General features: G+C 49.6%; 1 protein-coding gene across 1 annotated transcript in view; it reads left to right on the forward strand.

The window, feature by feature from the left end:
* Positions 1-27,348, forward strand: part of RBM19 (RNA binding motif protein 19) — a 142,911-nt gene that overhangs the window by 14,242 nt on the left and 101,321 nt on the right. Inside the window, exons 9-17 of the mRNA XM_010368771.2 lie at positions 1,964-2,035; positions 3,058-3,261; positions 4,592-4,722; positions 5,648-5,769; positions 6,199-6,295; positions 9,731-9,841; positions 12,023-12,223; positions 16,250-16,379; positions 26,468-26,643. Of these exons, the coding sequence (XP_010367073.2) occupies positions 1,964-2,035; positions 3,058-3,261; positions 4,592-4,722; positions 5,648-5,769; positions 6,199-6,295; positions 9,731-9,841; positions 12,023-12,223; positions 16,250-16,379; positions 26,468-26,643 (1,244 nt within the window). The remainder of the gene's footprint in view (positions 1-1,963; positions 2,036-3,057; positions 3,262-4,591; positions 4,723-5,647; positions 5,770-6,198; positions 6,296-9,730; positions 9,842-12,022; positions 12,224-16,249; positions 16,380-26,467; positions 26,644-27,348) is intronic.

Genomic DNA, 27,348 nt, shown 5'->3' on the forward strand with positions numbered 1-27,348 from the left:
CCATGCCACCCTCCCCGCAGGTTTACACTCTAGGCAACCAGACACCTACCTTGGCTTCAGAGCCCTAGGTTCCGGCCTTCCTGAGATGAGCAATGTGGCTGGAAGGCAGAGTGTCTGAGCTCAGGAAGGTGGGCACCTGCCTGTGCCTACTCCTCCTTGCTGGCCAGACTAGGGCACTGCGGGAGATTCAGCAGCAGACTTGCTGCTTCTCAAGAGAACCACCCTGAGGCCCTGTAGCTGCAGGGAGGCTGGAGGCTGGAAGCCGCTGGATGTGTACTCTGTCTTTGGCAAGAAGCCACTGGCCTGGGCAAAGCAGTTGAGATCTACATAGGCTGACACCTGGGGAAGAAAGTGTGCTTGAGGGATGGTCTCCTCACTGTCACGTTTCTGCGTTTCTTCCCCAACTCTCCTCTTATCAGGAAAGTCCCGCTTCCCTGGCTGACCATTCAGCCACCCATCCTTCTCCCAGCAGACTGATTACAGGGCGGGGTGAGGTCAGGGGAAAGGGCTCTGCCTAGGTGCAGATCTCAGGTAGGAGCCCTATGACCTTGGACAAGGGACTTAGCCTCAGTTTTTGTTTGTTTGTTTGTTTGTTTTCTGTGCAGTCAGGTAAACCTGTCTCACCAAGTTGCATGAATGGCTCTGTGTACAGCATTTAGTGCAGTGCTAAGCCCCTGTTGCACACTCTGTGAAAGCTGCTGTTAATATTCATGGTGGTGATGGTGATGGTGGTGGTACCCTTGCTTTTATGGCACTTCAGAGAACAGAGAGGGAGCAGGAAGAAGCATATCTGAGTTGTCGGGGCCAAGAGAAAACCATATTGGAGGCCCTGGAGTTGGAGAGAGCTGGGATCCAAGCATGAAATATTGAAAAGCAGCAGAATATCCCCTGCAGGAGAGCTGGGGAAGAGGCAGGCTGGGCCTCTTAAGCTTTAGGGGCCTCATTAAAGATTGTGTGAGTCTCAGCTACTCAGGAGTCTGAAGTGGGAAGATTACTTGAGCCTAGGAGTTCAAATCCAGCCTGGACAACATAGCAAGACCCAATCTCAAAAAGAAAAAGATTGTGGGCTTCAGTCAGGATGCAGGGGCCCCTGGGAGCTTAGAGCAGGGGAGGGTGGTGATCAGATTTAGGATGGTCCCTGGCTGGTGAAGAATGGGTCCTGGAGCCAGGCATTTGCCATCCTCTAAGGGAGGATCAGTGGTGATGGGGCCCAGGGTGTGGCCATGGAGAGGAGGAGGGAGAAGGATGGAAGATGTTTATAGGGATGGATGAGGTGCCTGGAATATAGGAAAGGAGGGCACAGAGGAGTCACGGAGAGCATCTGAACAGCCTTGTGATTAAAGGCAGAAAACCCAAGGGCTTTGGACCAATTAATAGACATTGCCAGCTGTTAGCTGTGTGCCCCTGGGAGGATTTCCTTAATGCTCCAGAAAAGCAGGGGAATGGTCCTCATCTTGTTGCCTCACAGGGTTGAGGCCCAAAGAGGTCAGGAAGCGGAGCCTCTTGTGCTAGAGGAAAGACTCCCCCATTTGCTTGTTTTTTTGTGCAAGTCAAGGCCTCAGGCACCCAGGAGCAGAGTGGGTGTGGAGACGGTGCTTCCAGCACCTAGATGGGTCCTCATGCTTTAGCCACAGGCCCTTCTCCAGAGAATGGCTTGGAGCAGGTGCCAGTCAAGGGTGGGGTGAGGCTTGGAGGGAGACAGAAATGCCTCCTGGGCTTCCGACTCCTGGCATTCAGCATCTTCATCCACAACACCAGGCTGGGGTCTGGATGCTCCCTGCAGAGGGAAATTGGGCTGTGGGTGGGAGAGAGAGAGGGAGACCCTTTGTATTTTGGAGATTTGGCAAAGGTAGAGGTTTCTCCCTCACTTTCTGCTCCTAGCACAGTAGGGGTATTCCTCTGGGGACCCTCACAAATATCTGCAAGTCCTGCAAATTTTATCTCTGTCATTGTCCTCTGTCAGGATACATCTTTGTGGATTTCAGCAATGAAGAGGAAGTTAAGCAAGCTCTGAAATGCAACCGGGAGTACATGGGTAAGGAAGCCCTGGCCACGTGCTGTCTCTGTGTTACAGGGTTTCTTCGTTCCTTCATTTCCTTTACGCGTTCTTATTGAGTACTTACTCTCTGCAGACACTGTTCTAGGCACTGGGGACACAGCAGGGAGCAAACAGACCCAAATCCCTGCCCTTCCAGAGCTGACAGAGAGTAAACTGACTTAGCAGGGAGAGACAGGTAGTTAAATGTGTGATCCATGCTACAGGAAAACACACAGGAGGCACGGGTCCTGGGGAAGGCAGGGATTTGAGGAGGCTTGGCTTTAAACAGGGTCCTGTCTGCTTTGGCCTCACCGAGGGGCAACATTGGTACACAAACCTGCAGTTGAGGAAGCAGGCTCTGTCTCTACAGGCAGGATATTCGGTAGAGGAAACAGCACGTGCCAATTCCCTAGAGTTGGGAGGTCTTTGGAACAATACCCAGGGATGTAATCTTTGACCAATCCCTGGGCAAGACAAGTGATTTGAATCCAGCCATCAACCCCAGTGAAGACTTGAGTTGTGTTAGAGAAGATGGAGAGCCTTGGGAATCTTGTTAGCAAGTCAGGAGTTGGGTATTTATTGAACAGCTAGTAGTGCCTGTGCAGGATATAGTGATAATAGTACCCTAATCAGGCACACGGGCTGTGCATGTAAATAAATCATCAGCAGGTAAGTACCCAGGGCTGGGCTGTCACCTAAGACCTTTCCCAAGACAGAACAACAAGCAGTGCCAGAGAATACAGCCCGGAGTTTAGAGAATGCATCGCTGTGGTCTGGGATAACTCAGGCAGGCTCCCTCCAGGGCTGATGCTGAACTGGCAGGGTGAGTGAGATTTGGGTTCAGGCCTGGTGTTGGCTTACGCTGCTGGCCCAGGTGACAGGGCAGGTGTTGGGTGTTGTCATCTGCCACGTTGATTGTGTTTTCTGGAAGGCAGCAGAGAAGAGTTTGGAGTCACCAGCAAGGAGTCGCTGGCAAGTTCTAGGCCTCCGCCTGGAGCCCTGACTCCTCTTCATTGCAGGTGGGCGCTACATCGAGGTGTTCAGGGAAAAGAATGTCCCCACCACCAATGTTGCGCCAAAGAATACCACCAAATCCTGGCAAGGCCGGATGCTCGGGGAGAACGAAGAGGAGGAGGACCTAGCCGAGTCCGGAAGGCTGTTTGTACGGAACCTGCCCTACACCAGCACCGAGGAGGATCTGGAGAAGCTCTTCTCCAAATATGGTAGGGAGGAGGCCTCTGGGCCGTGGATTGCCCAGCGGCTCTGGGAACCAGGCTCTGACTCTGACATCCTGGGTTCAAGTCCCAGTGTACACATGACTCCACATCTCTTGCCTCAGTTTTCTCATCTGTAAAATGGGACCAAGTGCCCCTGAGCTGCTGTGAGGATTCAGTGACATGATGAAAGCAGGGATTCGCAGGACAGGAAGTAAAAGATATTAATAGCATCTCTGGCATCTTTTGCTGTCTGAGCTCTCTAACTTCTCCAAATTCAGAATTGAAGTGATTTGGATGACTTTTTTGAGATACTCCCTTGCTGTCCAAACTCTTGCCACTCAGTATTGGAATTGAGTAACTGTACAGGTTTTGCTTGATGAGTATACCTACACGGCGTTCCTCCATATCTGAATTCTTCATTATGTAAAGTCTTGTTATCCAAGCTGAGCACCAAATAGATTTGACAGTGTCAAGGTTAGTGTTGTTGCTGTTATTTCTCAGGCCATGGGCTTGAGGGCCCATAGTCCAGCTTGGTGACAATAGGCTGTGTTTGTTTGTAGAGTTACCATTGTTGAAGGGCAGGAAGGGAGGGTTCAGGATGAGGGGAGGTCTTGATACCTTTGAGATCTCAGCAGTGTCTCCCCATGTCTATTCAGAGGCCAGCTGTAGGGTGTGGAGGATCAGAGATGTAGGTTGAACACCTGATGTAGGCCCCGTTGTCAAGGTAAGGATGCCCTGAGTAGGGCCTGCCATCAGGAAAACTGATCTGACCTCCAAGGCTGGGGCCTGCCCCCAATAGGACTATGTGTTCCATTCACCGATCTGCTCACCAGATCCTTCACACAGGCTGGCATCCCGGCTTACACTGCATGGCTGGGCTGACTGGGCATTCTTTGATATACCCCAAATGTCCATTTGGGAAGGAAAGACCCAGAGAGGGGATGCCTTCACACCCTGGGGTTCACAGTGGAAAGCACTGCAGAAAGGGTGAGCTTTAATTTGAGCATGATGCTAATATCATCATGGAAGACGCTTCTTTGGCACTAACTCTAGTTGTTGCAGCTGCCCATGAGCTAGGTACCATTGTGCCGTTATACAGATGAAAAGACTGAGGCATGGGGAGGCTCAGTGATTTGCTCAAGGCAGGCTACATGTGTAGTAGGTGGTGGTGCTGGGCTCCAACCCAGGTATTGTTGCTCTTAGGATAGACACGCGTAGGGGACTGGGAAATGACACCCGTGACCTGTGAGGTTGGCTCACAGCTGGTGCTCACCACGTTCTTCCCTGGGGCTGAGTGGCCTGGCCCACCAGAGACCAACACTTCTCCTGTCCTCAGGTCCCCTGTCTGAGCTCCACTACCCCATCGACAGCCTGACCAAGAAACCCAAGGGTTTTGCATTCGTCACCTTCATGTTCCCTGAGCATGCTGTAAAGGCCTACTCGGAGGTGGACGGGCAGGTATTCCAGGTGAGGCCCCTCCTGGGTTGACCGGGAGGCTGCGGGACAACTCACGTGGTCAGGAAAGGCTGTGTGTGTGTGTGTGTGTGTCTGTGTATGTGTGGACACAGGCGTCCACTTTGTGGGCTCACGTGGTCAGGAAAGGCTGTGTATGTGTGTCTGTGTGTGTGTGTGGACACAGGCGTCCACTTTGTGGGCCTAAGAAAACGTGCAGTGGCATGCTAAGTCACCGCCTCACACAAGCCACTAGAAGGTAAATCGCATGAGGGCAGGGTCTGATCTGTTCTGGTCACTGATCTGTGGCACCTACACTTGTGTCTGGCACATAGCAGGCACTGAAAAAATATTCCTTGAAAGGATGAATTTGCTCTCCATTTCTATAGATCCCACCTTGGAAGAGGAGTAAGAAGAAAGGAATTTTTACAGAGGCATATTAAAATGGCCACAGTGGAATATAAGAAACTTCTCTTTTCCCAGTGTTACCAAATCATCTACTTAGCATACATCCTCAAGCCCCAGGCTACCTCATCCTCACCTGTTCTCCTTTGCTTGTTCATTCATTTATTCATGATTTCTTGACCCCTTTGTTGTCATCAGGCCAGACCTGGCCCCCGGCATGAAGCTCACATTCTCACTCACCTCACTCACCGGTGCAGGGACAGGATGTGATGCAGGCTTGAGGAGCGGGGAGAGGGCTGCGGGTGCAGGTTATACACCGACCGAAGTTTCCTGTGTGTAGCTGTGTCAGGTGGCCTCCTTACAATGTCGAATCCCTGTGTCAGGTGGGAAGAGAGTGGTCACGTTCTACCTGACCTCTCTCCAACCCTCTAATCAGTGCCAGGTCCACCTTACTCGTGGCAGAAGCCAACATCCTCCACCGGGAAACATGGCTTAAAGGCAGGGTTTCTGTTTACTCCCTGTCATCCCTGTCCAGGGCAGGATGCTCCACGTGTTACCATCCACCATCAAGAAGGAAGCCAGCGAGGACGCCAGTGCCCTAGGATCATCATCCTATAAGAAAAAGAAGGAGGCCCAGGACAAAGCCAACAGCACCAGGTCCTCAGTGCCCCTGGAGCTGCTGAGCCCCAACCTCAACCATCTACCACCCTCACCCTGTGCTTTCTAAGCTGCCTGGGTCTTCTGACTCCTGATGGGTTTAGTTCATACCTTACCGAGCTTCAGTTTTCTCATCTGTAAAATGGGAGAATGATAGTAGTGCCGTACTTTTGTGGTGCTGTAAGGTTTCAATGAGTGAATGTATGCGAAGTTCTTAGTCCCTGACACAGATGAAGCACTCTTAGGGATGGTCCCTGTCATCATCCCTCTGGTTGTCTTCAGGCCCTGTATTTATAGCCCATGATAGGGAAATTGGAGGAACGTAGAAAGGCAGGCCTAGGAGCCCATTTCTTACAGGATTCATGTCTGAGAGCGAGTTCCCCTCCTCCAGCTTGGTCTGATCTCCCTGTTCTGCCTCCTGCCTCCTAGCTCTCACAACTGGAACACATTATTCATGGGGCCGAATGCCGTGGCTGATGCCATCGCACAGAAGTACAACGCCACCAAGAGTCAAGTTTTTGACCATGTGAGTAAAGGCCGACCAATCCTCTCTGGGATCTGGGCCAAACTGAAGGGGAAAAAGAACAGGAGGCACATTGTGCTGCTGTCAGCTGTGAGGCTGGGGCCTCCAGGGCTTTCCTCTTGGGCCTTCCCAGAGGTCTCTAGAATGGAAGGTGGTCTCCCAGTCCTCCCTTTGGAAACATCCCCAGCCAGCCTCTAGCCCTGGCTTCTTTCTCATGCCCTTGTGTGGAGCCACCCCAGAGAATGCGATTGACAGTGGTGTTGACAGGTGACATTCCTGAGCCTTCCGCTGGGCCACAAGCATTAGTGCGTGGTAGTTCTCACAATGGCCATGTGAAGTAGGGGTTCTTGTATCCCATTGTCCAGATGAAGAAACCGAGACCCAGGGACACAATAACTTGTCCAAGGTCACAGACTTGCAAAGAGGTGGAGGTGGGAGGACACTAGGTCTGGCCAGCTCCGGTGCCTTGGCTCTGAACTGTGTCTCATGATTTCCGCAGCCCAGGCAGCCCAGGTCTCTGAAGCCAGGGGAGGGGTCACTGGGTTCCGTTCCTCCTTCTCTCTCGAGTCTAGCCTTATTCCTTCTGAATTCTCCATCCATCCCGCTCCTCCACATCACGTAGCTTTAAAAATCAACATGATGTTTTGATAGACATATAGATAGCGAAATACTTACCATAGGCTAGCCAATTAACATTTCCATCGTCTCACACTTGCCCTTTTTGTGTGTGTGGCAGAAAACACCTAAAATATACTACAAAAGATTTTGCTAGAAGCAGAAATCTCCAATGTTAACTCTAGTCCTCATGTTGTATGTTTATATTAGATCTCTAGACTTACGCAGCTGACATATCTGCTCTTTTGTATTCTTTCTACTTTGGATCCTATATGTGCTTTGTACCTTCTATAAAAGGATACTTTTTAAAAGGTATATTCAAGTAGGTGTGTGTGTATGTATATATATACATATATATATACACACATTCTTACACATATACACATATATGTAATTTTTTTTTTTTTTTCTTTTGAGACAAGTTGCTCTGTCACCCAGGCTGGAGTGCAGTGACATGACCATAGCTCATAGCTCACTGTAGCCTCCCAAATTCTTGGCTCAAGCAATCCTCCTACCTCACTCTCCCGAGTGGCTAGGACTACAGATGCATGCCATCATGCCTAATTTATTTGTATTTTTGCAGCGATGGGGTCTCACTATGTTGCCCAGGCCGGTCTCAAACTTCTAGGCTCAAGTGATCATCCCACCTTGGCCTCCCAAAGTGGTGGGATTATAGGCAGGAGTCATATAAAGTATATTTTTATATATATATAAAAATATATATATCAGTACAAAGTATGCTTTGTCTAAGGTACTTTGCAGAAAGCCTGAAAATACCCTGTTCTTTGTATATTTTGTATCCTCATACCTTCTTTTAAAATGCATGCATCTGGGCTGGGCACGGTGGCTCACGCCTGTAATTCCAGCACTTTGGAAGGCTGAGGCAGGCGAATCACTAGAGGTCAGGAGTTCAAGACCAGCCTGGCCAGCATGGAGAAACCCCATCTCTACTAAAAATACAAAAATTAGCCTTGTGTGGTGGCACATGCCTGTAATCCCAGCTATTTGGGAGGCTGAGGCAAGAGAATCACTTGAACCCAGGAGGCAGGTTTCAATGAGTCGAGAGCATGCCACTACACTCCAGCCCAGGCGACAGAGCGAGACTGTCTCAAAAAACAAACAAACAAAAAAACATGCATCTGGAGTTAGAGGCAGCTGAGTTCTTCCCAGGCAAACCTGGGAGTGTTTTTCGTCAGATTAACAAAGGACATGGATGGATTTGGCTCATAAGCTCCTTGCCCATTGCTGTCCACCAGGCACTGAAGGTCAGGGCTGTCCATTAGAGAATGTGAGCCACATGTGCAGTTGGAAATCATCTATTGGCCACGTGTTTAAAAGGCTAAATGAAATGGCAAAATTAATATTAATAATATATTTCATGTAACTCGGTTTATCCAAGATATTTTTGTTTGTTTGTTTGTTTCCGAGACAGAGTTTTGCTCTTGTTGCCCAGGCTGGAGTGCAATGGCGTGATCTTGGCTCACCGAAACCTCTGCCCCTTGGGTTCAAACAATTCTCCAGCCTCAGCCTCCCGAGTAGCTGGGATTACAGGCATGCACCACCGCACCTGGCTAATTTTGTATTTTTAGTAGAGACAGGGTTTCTCCATGTTGGTCAGGCTGGTCTCGAACTCCCGACCTCAGGTGATTTACCTGCCTCAGCCTCCCAAAGTGCTGGAATTACAGGCCTGAGCCACTGTGTCGTCCAAAATATTATAATTTCAACATATGGACAATGTTAAAAAAAAAAAAATTATAAGCTATTATATAGTCTTTTTTTCCTCACGGAATTCCGTGTGTGTTTTCCACGGAGAGCACTTTGGATGCATCACATTGCATTTCACAGACTGAGTGGCTCTGAGGAGCTTGTGGCACTGTGTTAGGTGGCACAGCTTTAGACCCAGGCCAGCTGGGGGCCTGCAGCCGCTTCATATCCCCCGAGTACTCTGAGTTCTGGGAATGCAGCAACCCCCCAAACAGGAGCAGTGAGGTTCCTGTGGTGCCTTCTGGTGAGGGAGAAGACACTGACACATTAGCAGAGGTGCAGTGTGGCAGGCCTGGTGAGGGCAGAGAACAGAAAAGTCAAGGGAGGGATAGGGTGTCACTGTGAGGCTCGGCTGGTCAGCAACATGACACTTAAGCAGAAACCGAATGGAGCAAGGGAATGTGGGGTAAGAGCCTTGGAGGCCAAGGTCAACAACGGCAGGACCCCTGCGGTGGGATGAGCTCAGCACGGGAGTGGCAGCAAAGACCCGTTTGATGAGGGGAGGGAATGCGGGGGGGACCTTGGGGTCCCGAATCTACTGTGTGAGACCTGGGAAGCCGGAGCCACTGGGAAGCCAAGCGCAGTGGCTCACGCCTGTAATCCTGGCACTTTGGGAAGCTGAGGCAGGTGGATTGCTTTAAGCCCGGGAGTTCAAGACCAGCCTGGGCAATATGGCAAAACCCCATCCCATCTCTACAAAAAATAGAAAAATGAGCTGGGTGTGGTGGCGTGTGTCTGTGGTCCCAGCTACTCAGGAGGCTGAGGTACGAAGATTGCATGAGTCTGGGAGATTGAAGCTGCAGTGAGCCATGAACACACCACTGCACTCCAGCCTGGGGGACAGATATGACAGAGTGAGACACTGTCTTTTTTTTTTTTTTTTTTTTTTTTTTAAAAAGGCACAGAGCCACTGGGGGCATCTGATCAATGTAGGAAGATGAGCAGCATCCATGGAATCCATTTCCATCCCAGCCTCCTCCGCAGGCTGTTGGGAGATGGGAGGGCCAGTAAGTCACCTGGCCAACAGCCAACCAGGACTCCTCCTTTCCTCTCCCACAGGAGACCAAGGGCAGCGTGGCCGTGCGCGTGGCTCTCGGGGAGACCCAACTCGTCCAGGAAGTGCGGCGCTTTCTCATAGACAACGGGGTCAGCCTGGATTCCTTCAGCCAGGTGAGTGCTCTCGGTGGCACCAGCCAGCGGCCACTGGAGAGTCAGGAATGGCCTTTCCAGGGGAGACGCAGATGGATTTAAGGATCTGGCCTTCTAAGGACTATTACTGATTTCTAAATTGTCTCTAAAGAAAGGAAGAAATGTTACATGGGCTCAGACAAGTGGCCTATCTGACCCAGATTCTGTCTGTCCAGAGCCATAGGTCTGCCTCTAACCCCACAGTTCCCCCACACAGATCCGGACCCCCAACATCTCACTCCCCTACCCAGTGGCTTCCCAGAGCATCTGTTGTCTGCTGGGGACTTTGACCCTTCTTGAACCTAGCAGGGAAGAGTCCAGCACCTCCATGTGCCTGTTCTCCACGAAGTAGCAGGTCTTAGATTTATGGATGACTGCAGCTTAGAGGGCCCCTAAGACATCATGAGACCCCTTCATTTTACAATCTGGGATACCAACGCTCAGAGAGTGGGGAGGTGACTTACAAGGTCAAACAGTCTATTTGTGAGAGGAGCCTGGACTAAAACTCAGGGCTTCTGATTCCCAAAACAGCCCTTTCAACAGCCTTCCCAGGCCTTAAATTTTTGCCTCAAGATGGATAAGGAGGATAGATGGATAAAGATGGATAGGGGATGGGTAGATGGATAAGGGATGGATGGATGGATGGATGGATGGATGGATGGATGGATGGATGGAGGATGAATATGGATGGTGAATGAATGGATGGATCGACTGGATGGGTGGATGGATGGTGGATGAATATAGATGGATGAATGGATGGATCAATGGATAGATGGATGGATAGATAGACGGATAAAATAAATATACTAATAACTAACATATATTAAGATTCACCAAAGCACTCTTCTAAGTTTACGTGTTTAATTGGCTCATTTCATTCGCATGGCCACCCTGTGAAAGCAGCTGTACTGTGCTTCCACTCTACAGAAAGAACCACAGTCACAGAGGGGTGAAGTCACTTCACAGCTCATAATGGTGGAGCTGAATTTGACCGCAGGCTTTCTGGCCCCAGAGTCTCTCTCTAACTGTAACACTGCGGCCTGAGTTGCACCTAAAAGGCCCACTGGTGCCCAGCCTTTCCCACCTACAGATGGTTTTCACTCCCCTCACCTCACTCAATCCTCATATTAACCCTGTGTGGCCTCTATAAGATGGGTGTGACTGTTAGCCCATTTTGCAGATGAGAAAATTGAGGCCCACAGAAACAAGGTAATTGACCCAAGGTCTCAGGTTAAATTAGCAGCTGAACTAAGACTTATTCCCAGATAGGCCATATGCCTAGATTTTTCCATTATATTTTATTGGCTCTTCTATTATCCTCCAACATTATTTTTTAATAAAATTATTGCTGACGTTTTCAGAGTGTTCATATTACATGTACTTTTACTAACCCTGTTAATGAAAACTTTTCCTGGAGCAATCCTGTGAAATAGATGCTCTGTCCTTGCTGTCGCTGCAGGAACTGAAGCACAGTTAAGTACATTTCTCAAGGCTGAATAGCTAGTCTTTTAGTTTGAATTCTCCCAGAAGCAGATTCTGACACAAGGATTCAAGGGCAAACAGTATTGGGGGCAGTGCAGAAAACCCTGGTGAGAAAGAGATGTGGGGAAGGGAAGGAGCCCAGGGTGCAGAGTGTGCTGCTGCAGTTCGCTGCCCTATGGGTGCCTGGAGCTCTGCCTAGGGGAAAGCCTGCAGCACTCATACCTCAGTCTCATCCCACCCAAGGACAAGGGGACCAGCAACTCCTGAGAGCTGGGGGCTGCTCCCAGGGGGCGTTAACTCTGCAGCACATCCTGCTGGCTGCACGTGGTAGCAGGTGGGCAGTCTGTAGTTCAGGAGCCTTGGTACTGAGATGCAGACCCCAGCTCCTGGAAGCCTTGGAAGGTGCAGCCCTGCTCACGAGTGGAGGAGGGGCTGCAATTTGATCCAGGAGCTCCAGCGTCAGAGTCCCAGGCCTTACCCGCCTCTGTAGAGCTGCCTGGCAGCCTTGCAGCAAGCATCATGCCAGAGAGGGTGGTTCCTCCTGGGTCCATCTCCTAAGTGCCTGGTTGCTGAGGTTCCAAATGGAGAGCCTCATCTGGAGACCCCCACAATCCCTGCTGGTGTCAGCTGGGGACACTCCTCCCTCCTGTGGTCCCACGTGTGGGCATTTCCTCTCTGCAGGCTGCAGCAGAGCGAAGCAAGACTGTGATTCTGGTCAAGAACCTCCCGGCAGGCACCCTGGCGGCCGAGCTGCAGGAGACCTTCGGCCGTTTTGGCAGCCTAGGCCGCGTGCTGCTGCCAGAGGGTGGAATCACCGCCATCGTGGAGTTCCTGGAGCCCCTGGAGGCCCGCAGGGCCTTCAGGCATCTGGCCTATTCCAAGGTAGGGCTGCTGGAGACCCGGAATTGATCTGGAGAAGGACCAGTGAGGGCTGCTTCAAGGGAGAGGGTGCACTGGACTATGGATTCACAGATGTGGCACGTGGGAGCTCACCCTAAACCACCCGTCTGGATCGTGGTTGAGTATCATCCCTACCACCTGAAAACCCATTTGGAAGGGAAGAATGGGAGAGGGAAGTTCTTTTTTTTTTTTTTTTTTTTTTTTGAGATGGAGTCTCGCTCTGTCGCCCAGGCTCAAGTACAGTGGTGCGATCTCTGCTCTCTGCAAGCTCTGCCTCCTGGGTTCACGCCATTCTCCTGCCTCAGCCTCCCAAGTAGCTGGGACTACAGGCGCCCGCCACCACACCCGGCTAATTTTTTTGTATTTTTAAAAGAGATGGGGTTTCATCGTGTTCGCCAGGATGGTCTCGATCTCCTGACCTCGTGATCCACCCACCTCGGCCTCCCAACGTGCAGGTGTGAGCCACCGCACCCGGCCGGGAGAGGGAAGTTCTAAACCATTCTCCAGAAAGCATGCCTTGGTTCCATGCCTGACTCTAGCTTTTCTTTGGCTTTCTTTACCCATGTTAATTTGGATTAACATTTTAATTTTTAATTAAATGTGTTCATTCTTTTTTTTAAAAAAATGTATTTTATTTATTTATTTTTAAAGACATGATCTCTCTCTGTCACCCAGGCTACAGTGCAGTGGCGCCATCTTGGTTTGCTGCAGCCTCAAGCTCTGGGACTCAAGCAATCCTCCCACCTCAGCCTCCCATGTAGCTGAGACTACAGGCATGCACCACCGTGCCTGGCTAATTTTTTTATTTTTTGTAGAGGGCAAATTTCTGGCTCATTTCTCTATTTTTGTAGAGAAAAAGTTCTCCCTATTTTGCCCAAGAATGAGCATTCTTGATGCTTTTGCAGTCTTGTAGCTACAATGAGATGAATGAAAGTCATTTCTGTAGGTGGGGCTGTCTCCTGGTTCTTAGTTTAGAAAAAAGCCAATAGTTGTGTATTAGTTTGCTGGCTGTGGCCGTCATAACAAATTTTCACAAGCTAGTTGGCTTGAAACAACAGAAATAGATCATCCCACGGTTCCAAAGGCCACAGTCTGAAATCAAGGTGTCAGCAGGGTTGTGCTTCCTCTGAAGGCTCTAGGGAGTCTGATCTGTGTCTCTTCCAGCTTCTGGTGGCTCCAGGCATCCCTGGCCCATGGCTGCATCACTCCAGTTTCTCCCTTCATCCTCACGTGCTGTTTCCTCTTCTCCTCTCAGTCTTCCTCTGTATTTCTGCTAGAAGAACACTTGTCATTGGATTTAGGGTCTGCCTGGATAATGCAAGATGATCTCATCTCAAAATCTTTCACTTAATGAAATTTGCGAAGATACTTTTTCCAAACAAGGGCGCATTCATGGGTTCTAGGGGTTCAAGACATAGAATACCCTGTGGGGCCACTACAAGTATTTTCTGTTTATACGGCACTTTAGCACTTTGCAGAGCTTGGTCTCCCCCAGCAATTCTTAAAGATAGGTATTCATGTCCCCCCAGCAATTCTGAGAGACAGATATTCATGTCCCTCCAGCAATTCTGAGAGAGAGATATTCATGTCCCTCCAGCAATTCTGAGAGAGAGATATTCATGTCCCTCCAGCAATTCTGAGAGAGAGATATTCATGTCCCCCAGCAATTCTGAGAGAGAGATATTCATGTCCCCCAGCAATTCTGAGAGAGATATTCATGTCCCCCAGCAATTCTGAGAGAGAGATATTCATGTCCCTCCAGCAATTCTGAGAGAGAGAGATTCATGTCCCTCCAGCAATTCTGAGAGAGAGATATTCATGTCCCCCAGCAATTCTGAGAGAGAGATATTCATGTCCCCCAGCAATTCTGAGAGATATTCATGTCCCCCAGCAATTCTGAGAGAGATATTCATGTCCCCCAGCAATTCTGAGAGAGAGATATTCATGTCCCCCAGCAATTCTGAGAGAGAGATATTCATGTCCCCCAGCAATTCTGAGAGAGATATTCATGTCCCCCAGCAATTCTGAGAGAGAGATATTCATGTCCCCCAGCAATTCTGAGAGAGAGATATTCATGTCCCCCAGCAATTCTGAGAGAGAGATATTCATGTCCCCCAGCAATTCTGAGAGAGAGATATTCATGTCCCCCAGCAATTCTGAGAGATATTCATGTCCCCCAGCAATTCTGAGAGAGAGATATTCATGTCCCCCAGCAATTCTGAGAGAGAGATATTCATGTCCCCCAGCAATTCTGAGAGAGAGATATTCATGTCCCCCAGCAATTCTGAGAGAGAGATATTCATGTCCCCCAGCAATTCTGAGAGAGAGATATTCATGTCCCCCAGCAATTCTGAGAGAGAGATATTCATGTCCCCCAGCAATTCTGAGAGAGAGATATTCATGTCCCCCAGCAATTCTGAGAGAGAGAGATTCATGTCCCCCAGCAATTCTGAGAGATATTCATGTCCCCCAGCAATTCTGAGAGAGATATTCATGTCCCCCAGCAATTCTGAGAGAGAGATATTCATGTCCCCCAGCAATTCTGAGAGAGAGATATTCATGTCCCCCAGCAATTCTGAGAGAGATATTCATGTCCCCCAGCAATTCTGAGAGAGAGAGATTCATGTCCCCCAGCAATTCTGAGAGATATTCATGTCCCCCAGCAATTCTGAGAGAGATATTCATGTCCCCCAGCAATTCTGAGAGAGAGATATTCATGTCCCCCAGCAATTCTGAGAGAGAGATATTCATGTCCCCATTTTGCTGGTGAGGAAATGATTTCTCATTCTCTGCCACTTTAACCCCATAATAGTGTTTAGCTTGGGACTCTGTGGTCACTAAGCTCTCAGGAAGTCAGTCTGTGCCTGACCCATAAGAAAAATTGTCTAGGTGGGGCCCTGTGACTGAGATGTGAGCATCCTTTGGAATGTGACACCATCCTTTCTTCCTTCTGCTTTGGGAGGACATGTCCATCACCAAAGGCTCTCTCTGTGAACCACAGTTTGAGAGCACTGACTAGGTGAGGCCTCCTGTTTTGGGCAGTGTCTATTTCACCAACAAGAAGACTGCTGTCTGCATTTTGCACATATGGAAACTGATGCCCTCTCTGATGCCCTGGCCCACGATCGCACAGCTCAGTGTGATGCAGCTCGCTGTCTGCACGCCAGTCTGTTTCACTCTGAAGCATGTGTATGTTTCTGAAACATAACTAATTTGCAAGGCTTTCATGGAGTATGAAATTTGAAAAGATTCAAAAAGGGCATTTGTTGACAAGTCTTCCTCCCACCCCGCCCTGCAGCTCCCCAGTGGCCACCTAATGAGGCAGGTGTCATCAGTGTCTTGTTTATGCCCCTCCGGCCCCTCTTTTTTTTTTTTTTTTTTTTTTTTTTTTAAGAGACAGGATTTCCCTGGAGTACAGTGGCAGAATCCTAGCTCACTGCAGCCTCAAACTCCTGAGCTCAAGGGATCCTTCCACCTCAGCTTCCTGAGTAGCTAGGACTACAGGTGTGTGCCACTATGCCCGGCTATCCTTTTAAAAAAATAACATCTGCATGCACACACACGCACGCGTATACAGGTGTTGCCCGTGGTTATATGCACATAGAGAGAAAGTGTGTTCTCTTAACGGGTATTTTACACTTCCTCCTGGAGAGCTGCTCTTTACCAATGATGTGGTCTCTCCTCGTCCCACTCCCATCTAAGTATAAAACTTTAGCGTTTCATACTCTGATTGGAAAAAACACAAAGAGGGCCTTGGAGCTGCTGTATGTCTGGTGGCAACAGAGACTAAAGCCTCTCTCCTGTACCCTGAGATGCAGCACGGGAGCGAGTGTTGTCCTCAGGGAGTAGACAGCAGTCAGGGCTCTGGGCTGGGCTCCTTCCGGCTCCATTCTTGGGTGAATTGCCCATCCTCTGTGACCCTTGGGCTGTGATCTGCATGGGACTGAGTCCTTCCCTAGCAGTGTGTTGTAATGAGGACCCACAGGGCCATCACTCTTGTCTCTGCAGTTCCACCATGTCCCCCTGTATCTGGAGTGGGCTCCAGTTGGCGTCTTCTCCAGCGCAGCCCCACAGAAGAAAAAGCTCCAAGGCACACCTTTGGAACCTGTGGAAAAGGACCAAGCGGAGCCAGAAACAGGTAAGAGCTGAGTCTGAGACCAGGATGCCTTGGGATAACAGGTGAGGGAAAGGAGGAGGGTGAGGGGCAGCGGGAAGTTTCTCATCGAGCCTCTGGTTTAAAGTTCGTTGTTCATGCTAGAGACTAGTGGGGCTCAGACTCAGATTTTATGGGCATGTCCTGTAAAAACCAGTGTCAAAATTATGGATGCAGCATGCTTTTAGTTTGTCAATTAAAGCTTGTAGGGGAAAAAAACTATAATCTGTTAACAAGGATTCAAAGCAAAGCAAGTATAAACAACCTTCCTATTTCAAAGACGGGCCAGAATGGCTCATGGGGGAGGGTGGCTGGTACGGGAGATACTTATTCTCGTGTCCTTGGAGTGGCAGTGCCCTCTGATGTCCAGTGACTGCAAAGGCAGGAAAGGAAGGGGAAGCCGTGGCCCCTGGGGGCCAGAGAGCACAGCGCCCACCTCCTGGCTAATGCTTCCTAGCTGGGGAAAGGGGTATCATTGGGCTTTGGGACTGGGCAGTACTTTCTTGTCAGGACTGCTTTGCAAATCACAAGACATTTCACATCCCTGGCCTGTGCCTCTGAGTGTCACGAGTGCCCCCAGTCCTTGTGACAACCTGGAACACCCCCATGCTTTCCTAGATGCCCACAGTGGGCAGTGTATCCCCCGCATTGAGGACCTCATAGTCTGAGAACACTGACCACATCTTAGAAGCCAAGACGAACAGGACCATGGTCATTCTATCCAGATGTTAAGATTTTCCTTGTCAGTAGTAACCACTCCGCTATATACACCCACAATACAGCAACCAGTTGTTTAATTTATTAAAATAAGGATGTTAAAAAAAAAAATAAGAAAAAGTAATAAGTCCTCAGCTACCTCTCCTTTGTTCTCGTATTTTTTTTTTATAAGGACATTTCATAATTAAAAAAAAAAATAGTTGGGGAGCAACGTTGTCAGATTTAAGATTTTTTTTTTTTTTTGAGACAGAGTCTTGCTCTGTTGCCCAGGCTGGAGTGCACGATCTTGGCTCACTGCAACCTCTACCTCCTGGGTTCAAGCAATTCTCCTGCCTCAGCCTCCCAAGTAGCTGGGACTACAGGCGCCCGCCACCACACCTAGCTAGTTTTTTTGTATTTTTAGTAGAGACAGGGTTTCACCATATTGGCCAGGCTGGTCTGGAATTCCTGGCCTCAAGTGATCTGCCTGCCTCAGTCTTCCAAGGTGCTGGGATTACAGGCATAAGCCACCATGCCCAGTCTAAGATTTTAATGAAATTGACTTTGCTGTACCTAACCTCCCCTGCCTTGTCCGCATTTCTCATTTCCTTGTTTCACTGTGGATCTTCAGGACTGGCTCAGCCAGCGCAAGGCATTCAGAAGTGCTGGTCTGGAGGCCTGTTTCAGTCAGAAAGCAAAATCCTTCCGTCCCTTTGCGGTGTGAGGACCCAGAAGCATCCCCTGTCGTTGGGGTTAGTGATGATTGGTGTAAACCTTGTGAAAGCCTGTCTCCTGCTCCTGCTCGTTTATGCGTTAGCTCTCTCCACTCTGTTTGGATCAGGGTCTCCTTCAAAACCTGTGCTTGCTCCCATCAGAACAAAATTCTCTTTATGTCATCCTGGCTTGTTCTTCACTGTCTCCCCAATCACAGCTGCCTTGGTTTTTAGTTCAGTTACTACCCTTGAACCTAAGTAATGTGTTTTTTTGGCCCAAAGCGAGTTCTCCTTCGAAACACAGAGATCATCCAGGACTGAGCGGCACTGAAATCAAATTCGGAGGAGGCCTCTTCCTGCAGCCTTGGGTGGCAACAGGAGGCAGGCGGGGGACACGTGGTGCCTCCCAAGGTGACCGCTTCCACCAGGCTTTTCATTTCCTTGTGTCCTGGGGATTCTCCCTCTCTGCTGTCTCCTTTGTTCTGTAACACTTGTCACAATTTCTATTTATTCTGTTTGTTTGTTACTTGTATTTGTTTCCTATCTATCTCAGCCAGACTGAGTTGTGAAGGCAGGGAGTGGGGCTCTCTCCTTCACTGCCCGGTACCAAGCACCCCGGGAGGCCCAGGCATAGGGAAGCTCAGTTCACAGGTATCATGAGACTCTGTCTCTCTGTCCCTTGGAAAGATGGGGCTGGGTCATACTTGTCTTTCTCCCAAGCCTCTGGCACATAGTAGAAGCTCAGTTAGGTTTGAACGTTTGGTTTTGGTTGTTAGCCCTGCCTCAGAACACAGTGGTGACAGTAATACCATCTATCAAAATAATAGTGGGGGCTCCCATTGTCCCCACCCGCACAAATGGCCCTTTATTTTATTTCAAATGCTTATCACTTCCTGGAATTGTGTCATGAATGGGTTCCTTTCCCTGGTGTTGCTCTGTCTGACTCTGCCCCTGGAATGGCCACTCCACACACCGAGAGCCCGTTGACCTTGCTCACGGCAGTATCGTAGCACCCAGGAATGTGCCCCTGTGGCTGGTAGTGATCAGGAGGTGCGTGCGAGCGAACCCAAGAGCAAAAGCAGCAGTTATGCCATGCCGGGCATGGTTCTAAGCCCTTGGCGTACTCATCATGTATGGCCTAGACCTCCTGGGGAAATGGTCCTGAGATTTCCAGTAAGCAGCCACTCTGTGACTGGACAAACCACCTGCCTCTCTGAGGCTCGGTTTCCATATCTGTAAAATGGGTGTGATATCTGCCCCATCCCCTGAGGGCGTGGTGGGATGTCACATGCACATTACCAGTCTTCTGCTGCTGTTGGTGACCGAGTAATATAAATCACAGTGCATTTTGGGAGGCTGAGGCAGGAGGATCACTTGAGTCCAGAAGTTCAAGACAAGCCTGGACAACATGACAAAACCCCATTTCTACGAAAAATACAAAAATTAGCTGGGCGTGGTGGTGCATGCCTTGCTGTCCCAGCTACTCAGGAGGCTGAGTTTGGAGGATCACTTGAGCCTGGGAGATCGAGGCTGCAGTGAGCCGAGATTGCACCACTACACTCAGCCTGGGTGACAGAGTGAGACCCTATCTCAAAAATTAAATTTAGAAAAATATGTCACAGTGGATAGTCTTTAACTCACCATGGGCACCAGCCCCGAGCCAGCAGCTGAGCTGGGTGATCAAGATGGACACCACACAGATGCATAGACCCCCTTCCCCAGGAGCTCCTGAGCTGTGGAGGACAACAGAGCTGTTGGGGGACAAGTGAGATGTCACAAGTAGTAATAGAAGTGGGCCCTGAGTACAGAAATGTCTGCAGCACAGCACAGGGTGTGTCGCGGAGAGAATATGCTGTGGTTTACGGTCAGGGTGTTTTCCCACCCCCTGCCCGCGGATCCCCCAGCTTCCTGGGTCTACATTGCAGGTTTGAGCATGTCCCCAACAGCCCCTACCTCTCAGAGGGGCTGCTTTCCAGGGCCTGACCATGACTCACACAAAGAAGGCCTTAGAGCCGGGCCGGCCGCCGGGCCTCCTTTGGCCCGGGAAGTTGTGCGTGTCTGTACTAATTCCAAGCCCTGCTGCGTCCTGCGTCATTGGTGAATTCCCACAGAGCTGATCTCCAGGGCCTCCTCCTGCCCTCTCACTGCAGGCAGCCCGTGCACAGCCCCTCCTGGCCGGTGCTGTTCTTTTCACCTGCTCCTCCCCCACCCCCGCCCTCCTTGCATTGTTCCGGAAGCTTCGCCAGATCCCCGACTCCCCCGTGGTATGAGGACAAGGAGGGCTGGGGGGAACTCAGCCAGCCCCCAAAGCCCTGGATTTTCTCAGGCTCCCAAGGAAGAAGAGTAAGAGGGGGAGTGGACATAGCTTTTTTTTTTTATTTTACCCCCTTCCTTTCTGCAAAGCTCTCCTGTTCTCTGTACCAGTCTCGAGGGAGGGGGACAGCATGTTTTATCTCCCCACAACCAAGACCCTCACCTCCAGATAAAGGGCTCAGAGTGGGGGGAGGTCCTGAAAAGCTGCTTGCAACTGATAACAGTCTTTGCTGTCAGCTCTAGCGCCGAGAGCCGGGAAAGGGGAGGAGGCCGCAGTAAATTCTGTGGCCTGATTATAATAAAGCCCCATGTGGCGATGCGTGACTGGATTTGATTGTGCTAACTACAGATGGAAGCACATTTCCCCCTGCCTCTCCCAGCCCCCTCCAGCCCACCTTGCTTTTAGATCCTTCCCCTCACTCCCCCGCCCCCGGGCCCAACCCTGATTCCTGTCTCACTTCTTCCCTCTTTTTCTGGTTCCTGGTGATTTTGTTGGCAAACATCTGTTTTGAGTTTCACAATACCTTATTTTTTTCTTTCCCATCTTTCTTTTGTCTCCTGAGTTGGGGCCAGCAGCAGAAGTGCTTTTTAAAATAACCTTTGGCTTCATGGCCTTGGCTCCTGGCTGTCTTCACGCCTCTCTGGACACAGCCTGGCCTGGTGACTCGGGGAGCAGAAGCTGGCTGGCAGTGGCACCCAGCTGTGAACTCGGACGCCTGGCATTGGCTGGCCTTTCTCGGAGCGTGAAACCAGCAGCTCACCCTGCAGGGAGAAGGGGAAGGAGGGCCGGGGGCTCCCCACACTGGGTTGTCTTACCTCTCCCAGGGTTAGGGATTTCCAACATTTTCCCCTGGATTTCTCTCTCATCAAGGCCTCCTGGGCAGTGTGGGTAGCAGGGATGATATTAAGAACGAAACTGTTCTCTCGCAGCACTCACTGCAGGCCCAGGCTCAGGTCTCACAGCCTGTTCTGCATTCATTCTCATCATCGTCTTGCAAGTAGGCACCATGATGGCCAGCCCCTTTTTAGATGGAAAGAAGGAAGACACAGAGTTTGCATGACTTGAGCAAGGTCACACATGTGGAGAGAGCTGGGATGTGACCTGAAGCCATCAACTCTGAGGCCTGTGCTCTTACCTAAAACCCCACAGCTCCTCTTGATCATAGTAAGGGCTATTTCGTGATCGCTGTGTTCTAGGCACATGCTGAGTGCCCGACATACTCATCGTCCACAAGTAGATCTGTTCTGAGCCCAGTGCTGGAGATGCGGCACCAACTGAGTCAGACTGGGTCCTGTCCTCAAGCTCTCCGTGTAGCTGGGGAGCACAGATAGAGGAGCAAACTGCTCCGTACGGTGATGCCAGAACAGGACAGGGCTCTGAAAACAGGAAAGCAGAAGAATGGAACAGCGAGTGACTGGGCCCGGGCTGGAGACTGCTTGAACTAGAGTGGACAGGATGAGCTCCCTGTGGGGAGGCTGTGTGAGAAGGAGCCAGGCCTGGGAAAGCAGCAGACTAGCAGAACAGGCAGAGGCCAGCAGGTGCAAAGGCCCTGTGGTAGGGAGCGGGGGGCTTGGCAGGCTCGACCACCAGAAAAGAGACCAGTGCGTTTGGAATGGAGGTGACAGGAGAGAAGGGAGAAGGGTAAGGGATGAAGTCAGGGAAAGTGGTGAGCCAGAGAGAGGGGCAGAGGGCACAGCTGCAAGGAGGCTCTTCAGTCAGTCTGGTGAGGTGAGAGGTGATGAAGCCATGGCCTGGCATATGGAGGAAGTAGTGGATACTTGCATTTCCAAACAGCCCAGCAAAGAGCAGGTGTATCAGGACTGCTGGCAAAGATAACAACTCTTCCCCCTTCGAAGCACACACCAGCCACCGCTCATGGACCTGGGAGGCCATGCGGAGGGCTGCTGGGCACTCCAGGTTGTTGCCCTTGTAAGACTTGGGAACTCCTGGAATGCCACGCTGGGGACTGGCTGGGTTCTGGGGCCTTGTGGGAGAGAGGGGGAAGGGCCATTATCTTTGTCAGTGGTCTGTATACACCTGTGTTTTGCTGGGTTTTGAAACAACCTATACAATACATCCTATACAATATACTCACATTAATTTAGAGTTCGTTTAAACTTCAAATGTAGATTTTTTATTCTTTCTTGTTCATAATTATTATATCGTCGTCCTTTTAAAATTTGGTAATTGAGTTTACAGTCACTCACTGTTCTGTTTACCAATGTTCCTACAAATTAGTATGACTTTGGGGTTTTTGTTTGTGTATGTATTTTTGGTATTAGGGGAGAAGTGATTTTAATAAACTCCATTTTATGAGTCAGGGTGCTGAGACAGCAGTGAAGTTACTCGCCCAGGGTCATGCAGCTAGGTTGTGGCAGGGCTGGGACTAGGCCTGCCCTCCTCGTCTTCCAGGGCCCTTCTCCAGCAGATCTCTAAAGACCGTGATACCCTTGAATTGTTAGTTCTTCTAGGATCCAGGGTGAAGTTTCAGGTGTAGGGTGGTTGTTGCTATGAACGCAAGGTTCGGGGAAAGAACGGACGTCTCCAGGGTCAGCCAGAGCCTGCGCTGTTGGAGGAAAGGCAGACCCCTTTGAGAACATCTTTCATTTCAAGCTGGGTATTCCTCCCGAAGGGGAGGGTAAGAGGCTGACTTATGGGAAGTTGGAGATGCCAGGTGAGCCCCATGCCAGGCCAACTGTACACCCAGATAATAAGTCTTCACCATCCTCACATTTCCCTCTTATTCTTCCTGGGGTGGGGCTAAGGGCAGCTGATCTGCCAGGGAAGGGATCTATCCATTCCTGGTCTCAGCTCTGTTACTAAACCCAAACATCACACCTCCCTGGGCAGGTGCCTGGGCATTTAAAGATGCTCTTTGCAGCACACCAGGCACCGCTCGTGGACCAGGGAGGCAATGTGGAGTCAACTCCAGCCACGCTAAGGGGTGCTGGGCTCCCCGGGTTGTTACCCTTGTGAGACTTGGAACTCCTGGAATGCCACACTGGGCACTGGCTGGGTTCCAGGGCCTTGGGGTAGAAAGACAGAAGGGCATCTGCCAGTGCTCTGGGGCAGGCTAGATGCAGGGAGCAGAGCACCGAGGCTTCAATGAGCTGGTGTACTTGTTGACTACTGCCTAATTTAAAAGTCCCTTGCCATTAAGTTGCCAAGATTTAAAAACCATGGGATTTCCTCTGTAAAGCTGGATTTCCTGCTTCTCTTAATAGATCTGAATTCTGGCCACGCTAGGTTGACCTTTCTGTCAATTGGCCAGTGCCAAGAAGGGGCTGCTCCCTTAAAGTGGCCATGAGCCCTCTTGGTCACCATCATCCCCACTATGCTTTTCTCTATAAAATTTTTTTCCAGTCTTCCATGAACCTGTCTCATCAACCAGAAGGTGCCTGAGATTTCGGGTTCCGATGCGGCAGCCTCCAGAACTCTCCTTGGGCCCCCCGTTTTCTGTGATGTGGCTGCTGTGGTCATGAGTGAGACTGTACTCGGCATCCAACCTTGTGCCTGGTGCGTGGTAGGGGATCTCATCAGTGTTCTTTCCTTTCTCCTTTAATCTCCAAGATGTCAAACGCCAAGGAGGGCCAGCGGGGTGGACATATCATTCCCTGCTGAAGGTCATGGTTTTCAACTCCATGGAAGTTGTGGTCCAGGACCTGAAGACTTAGCTGCCTTGCATAGCTTTAGTTCTCACCATTAGTGGTACTTTTTCCTCCAGCTTTGTTTGAAAGTTGGGTTTTGAGTACAAAGGGCCACACCATGGAGTCTCTCTTGTTGGGTAAACTGTGTTAGTTTCTTGGTTGGGGGAGGAGCCTTTGTGTAGGTTTCTTCTTTTTGTCCTGGTATCTGAGTCTCAACTCTGGGCTTACCAGAGGGAGGAAGGCAGTGTGTTCAACTGATGTTAAAGAGACAGGATTATCATGGTAGCTGTTTCTGTAAGGACTTAAAAGGGTTGTTTTATGACAAAGTGGTCGAAGCTTCATTAGGACTTGAAAGCGTTAGGCTTCCATCAGAAAGGGCACGACAGACAGAGGCATCTTTGGTGCTTGGCAGTGAGAGTGTGTGGAATGGAGCTGAACCCCAGAAAGCCCCCTTACATCATGCAGAAGTGTGAACTATGCAAGTGAAGGTGTGAGTAGAAGAAGCAGGCTGTCTCCATCAGCTCCAGCCTACCTGCCCATGGGACCTCCAGGTGCTTCTGCCAGGCTGGGGTGCAGGGTTTAACTCTTAAGGGAGGTCACTGGTCATCTGCTTAGAAACATTGAGGGTGAGGGCTGTGAAGGCACAGCCTGAGAACTGCTCTGAAGAATTGCTAAGACAGTTTGATTTCCTGGGGGATATGGGAATAGCTTCAGAAGCCTTGTCTTTGGAGGAGGAATTTGTCTCCAGGTCCTAATCATGTGACTTGGGGAAATTGGGGAGCTTGAAACGAATTGAACACATTTCCTCCTAAGATTTCTCAAAAGATCATGACACTGCCCTGTTCCGACTTCTGAGGCTTCTGTCAGCTGAGAATGAAATCTACACGCTTAGGGGCACTGCAGCTAGCAGGTCTAGTCTCCCTGCTCCCAACTCCCTGAGCTGCAGCCATACACAGACAACACGCACGCACACATGCACATACACAGACACACACACCCCTTGCTAACTCACAACTTCACATTTGCTCTTCAGAGAACCTCTCTAAAGAGCCTCTCCCTAAAATGCTGTTCTTTCAGAGTAGGAGCGGCACAAAGTGCTAGCAGTGACAGGTTGAAATGACAACCATCCCTAATGCCATTCTCCAGAAATAAACCAGGAGCACTTTATGCATCTCCTTCCTGTGATCCCTGTGTGTGTGTGTGTGTGTGTGTGTGTGTGTGTGTGTGTACACACTTGTATGTTTTCTCATAAATGTGCAGATCATGTTTTTTGTTTGTTTTTTGTTTTTGAGATGGAGTCTCACTCTGTCACCCAGGCTGGAGTGCAATGGCTTGATCACAGCAACCTCTGCCTCCCAGGTTCGGGCAACTCTTGTGCCTCAGCCTCCCGATTAGCTGGGATTATAGGTGCCCACCACCATGCCCGGCTAATTTTTGTATTTTTAGTGGAGACAGGGTTTCACCATGTTGGCCAGGCTAGTCTTGAACTCCTGACCTCAAGTAATCTGCCCACCTCAGCCTCCCAGAGTGCTGGGATTATAGGCATGAGCCACCGCACCTGGCTTAGATCATGATTTGAATTACCTTGAACATTTTCTAAAATTACAGTATACACTTTTTTTAGTATCTTAATTTTTCTCTAACTTTTTTATGATGAGCTTTGTTGTGTGTCATTAAACGTTCTTTGGAAACATCATTTTTAATGACTACATATTATTCCAGCTTTTGGTGGTTCTCTACCTTACCTAGTCTCTTGTTTGTGAACATCGAGTATTTTCAGTTTTTCCCTGTGATGCATAACTCTGAATTTAATATGTATAGACAAAACCACTCTTTTTGTGTATATGCTTCCTGAAGTAATGCATATGAGGGATTTTGATGGTATACAACGTTCTTTAGGTTCATGGGAGTAGTATTTAGACTCTTCCTAAGTTTTGCTCCCATCCTATAATTTTTGAAAAGTTTTAAGTTGCATTGTAGTTTGAAAGTTCACTAAGGGCTATTTTTTTGAGGAAAAATAACATTTTGCTTAGACTTGTGGTTCAGTAAAACAGTTCACATGGTAATTTATTTTGAAGTTCAAATTAGTGTGAGCTGGTCCTGTTTAGGCTCTGTTTGGGGGCTGTGTTTCGTATTCCTTTCTCTTTACAACATAGCAGGGGCAGGACTTTCTCTCTGTCTCAAGAGTTGCTGAAGCTCAGTGCAAGTTGGGGATCACAGTGCCCCTTCCTGCCACTGCCTGCAGAGGCAGAACCCCTTTACCTAGTAGGCTCTTTGCAGTTGGCCCCAGGGCTCTGGTGGGTTTGACATTATTATTATTTTTTTTTTTTTTTTTTTTTTTTTTTTTTTTTTTTTTTTTTTTGAGACAGAGTCTGGCTCTGTCGCCCAGGCTGGAGTGCGGTGGCCGGATCTCAGCTCACTGCAAGCTCTGCCTCCCGGGTTTACGCCATTCTCCTGCCTCAGCCTCCCAAGTAGCTGGGACTACAGGCGCCCGCCTCATCACCCGGCTAGTTTTTTGTATTCTTTAGTAGAGACAGGGTTTCACCGTATTAGCCAGGGTGGTCTCGATCTCCTGACCTTGTGATCCGCCCGTCTCGGCCTCCCAAAGTGCTGGGATTACAGGCTTGAGCCACCGCGCCCGGCCCGGGTTTGACATTATTTCATGGATTTGATGTTTTTGTTTTTGTTTTGATGGGGGTTTAGTGCCTGATGGTGAAACCCCAGAAGATGAAAATCCAACAGAGGAAGGAGTAGACAACTCTTCAGCAAACATGGAAGAGGAGGAGGAGGAAGAGGAAGAAGAAGAAGAGAGCCTCCCAGGGTGTACTCTGTTTATTAAGAATCTCAATTTTGACACAACAGAAGAGAAGCTGAAGGAAGTGAGTGGTTTCTCAACCCAGTAGGGAGTGGTATGGGATGGGAAACCCTAGTCTACTGATGTGGCTACTGCATTGATTCTGCCTTAAAACATGATGTGTGTTAATATGCACTTGGGGGCAACAACCAGCACCACCTACTTGACCCCTTCCCCTGGGGTGTCCAGTAGACAGCTCAACTGAAGACTAGAGCAGTAGTAAGGCTGGCCAGGGGGCCTGAGAGGGGCTACCACATATGCTTTGGAGACATACCAGAATCTCTAGGGAGACTGTGTAATATGAAGGCAATAGTTGTTTCTATGATGTAAACTACCCAAAAGTAAATGTCAGCACAATCCTCTCAGCCTGCTGGGAATAATGGAGAAGCCACGTCAATGAATGAGGGTCTGGGCCTGAGCTGGAATCCCTGGATGGGGTGAGATTTTTGCATTTATGGGAAGAGGGAAGGGGATGAAAGGGCAGGGAACTCCAAATAGAAGCTTGGTAAAAGCCAAATGAGGGCTGTGCTGAGTGAGGGCCGGGGGCTTCTAGAAGGAATTAGACCAGCGATCAGGAAACAACGGGGCCTCCAGTTCCAAAGAAGTGGGGTCTGCAAGCTCCCCTACTGTGTGGCACCTCCCTCAGGAGACCCTTTATTTCTAGAGACTGGGCTTGGCACAGAATAGACACTCAATGGGTTTTTCAGTTTTTTGTTTTGTTTTAATGAAT

This window comes from Rhinopithecus roxellana, chromosome 10 (assembly GCF_007565055.1).
Source record: "Rhinopithecus roxellana isolate Shanxi Qingling chromosome 10, ASM756505v1, whole genome shotgun sequence".
Lineage (NCBI taxonomy): Eukaryota > Metazoa > Chordata > Mammalia > Primates > Cercopithecidae > Rhinopithecus > Rhinopithecus roxellana.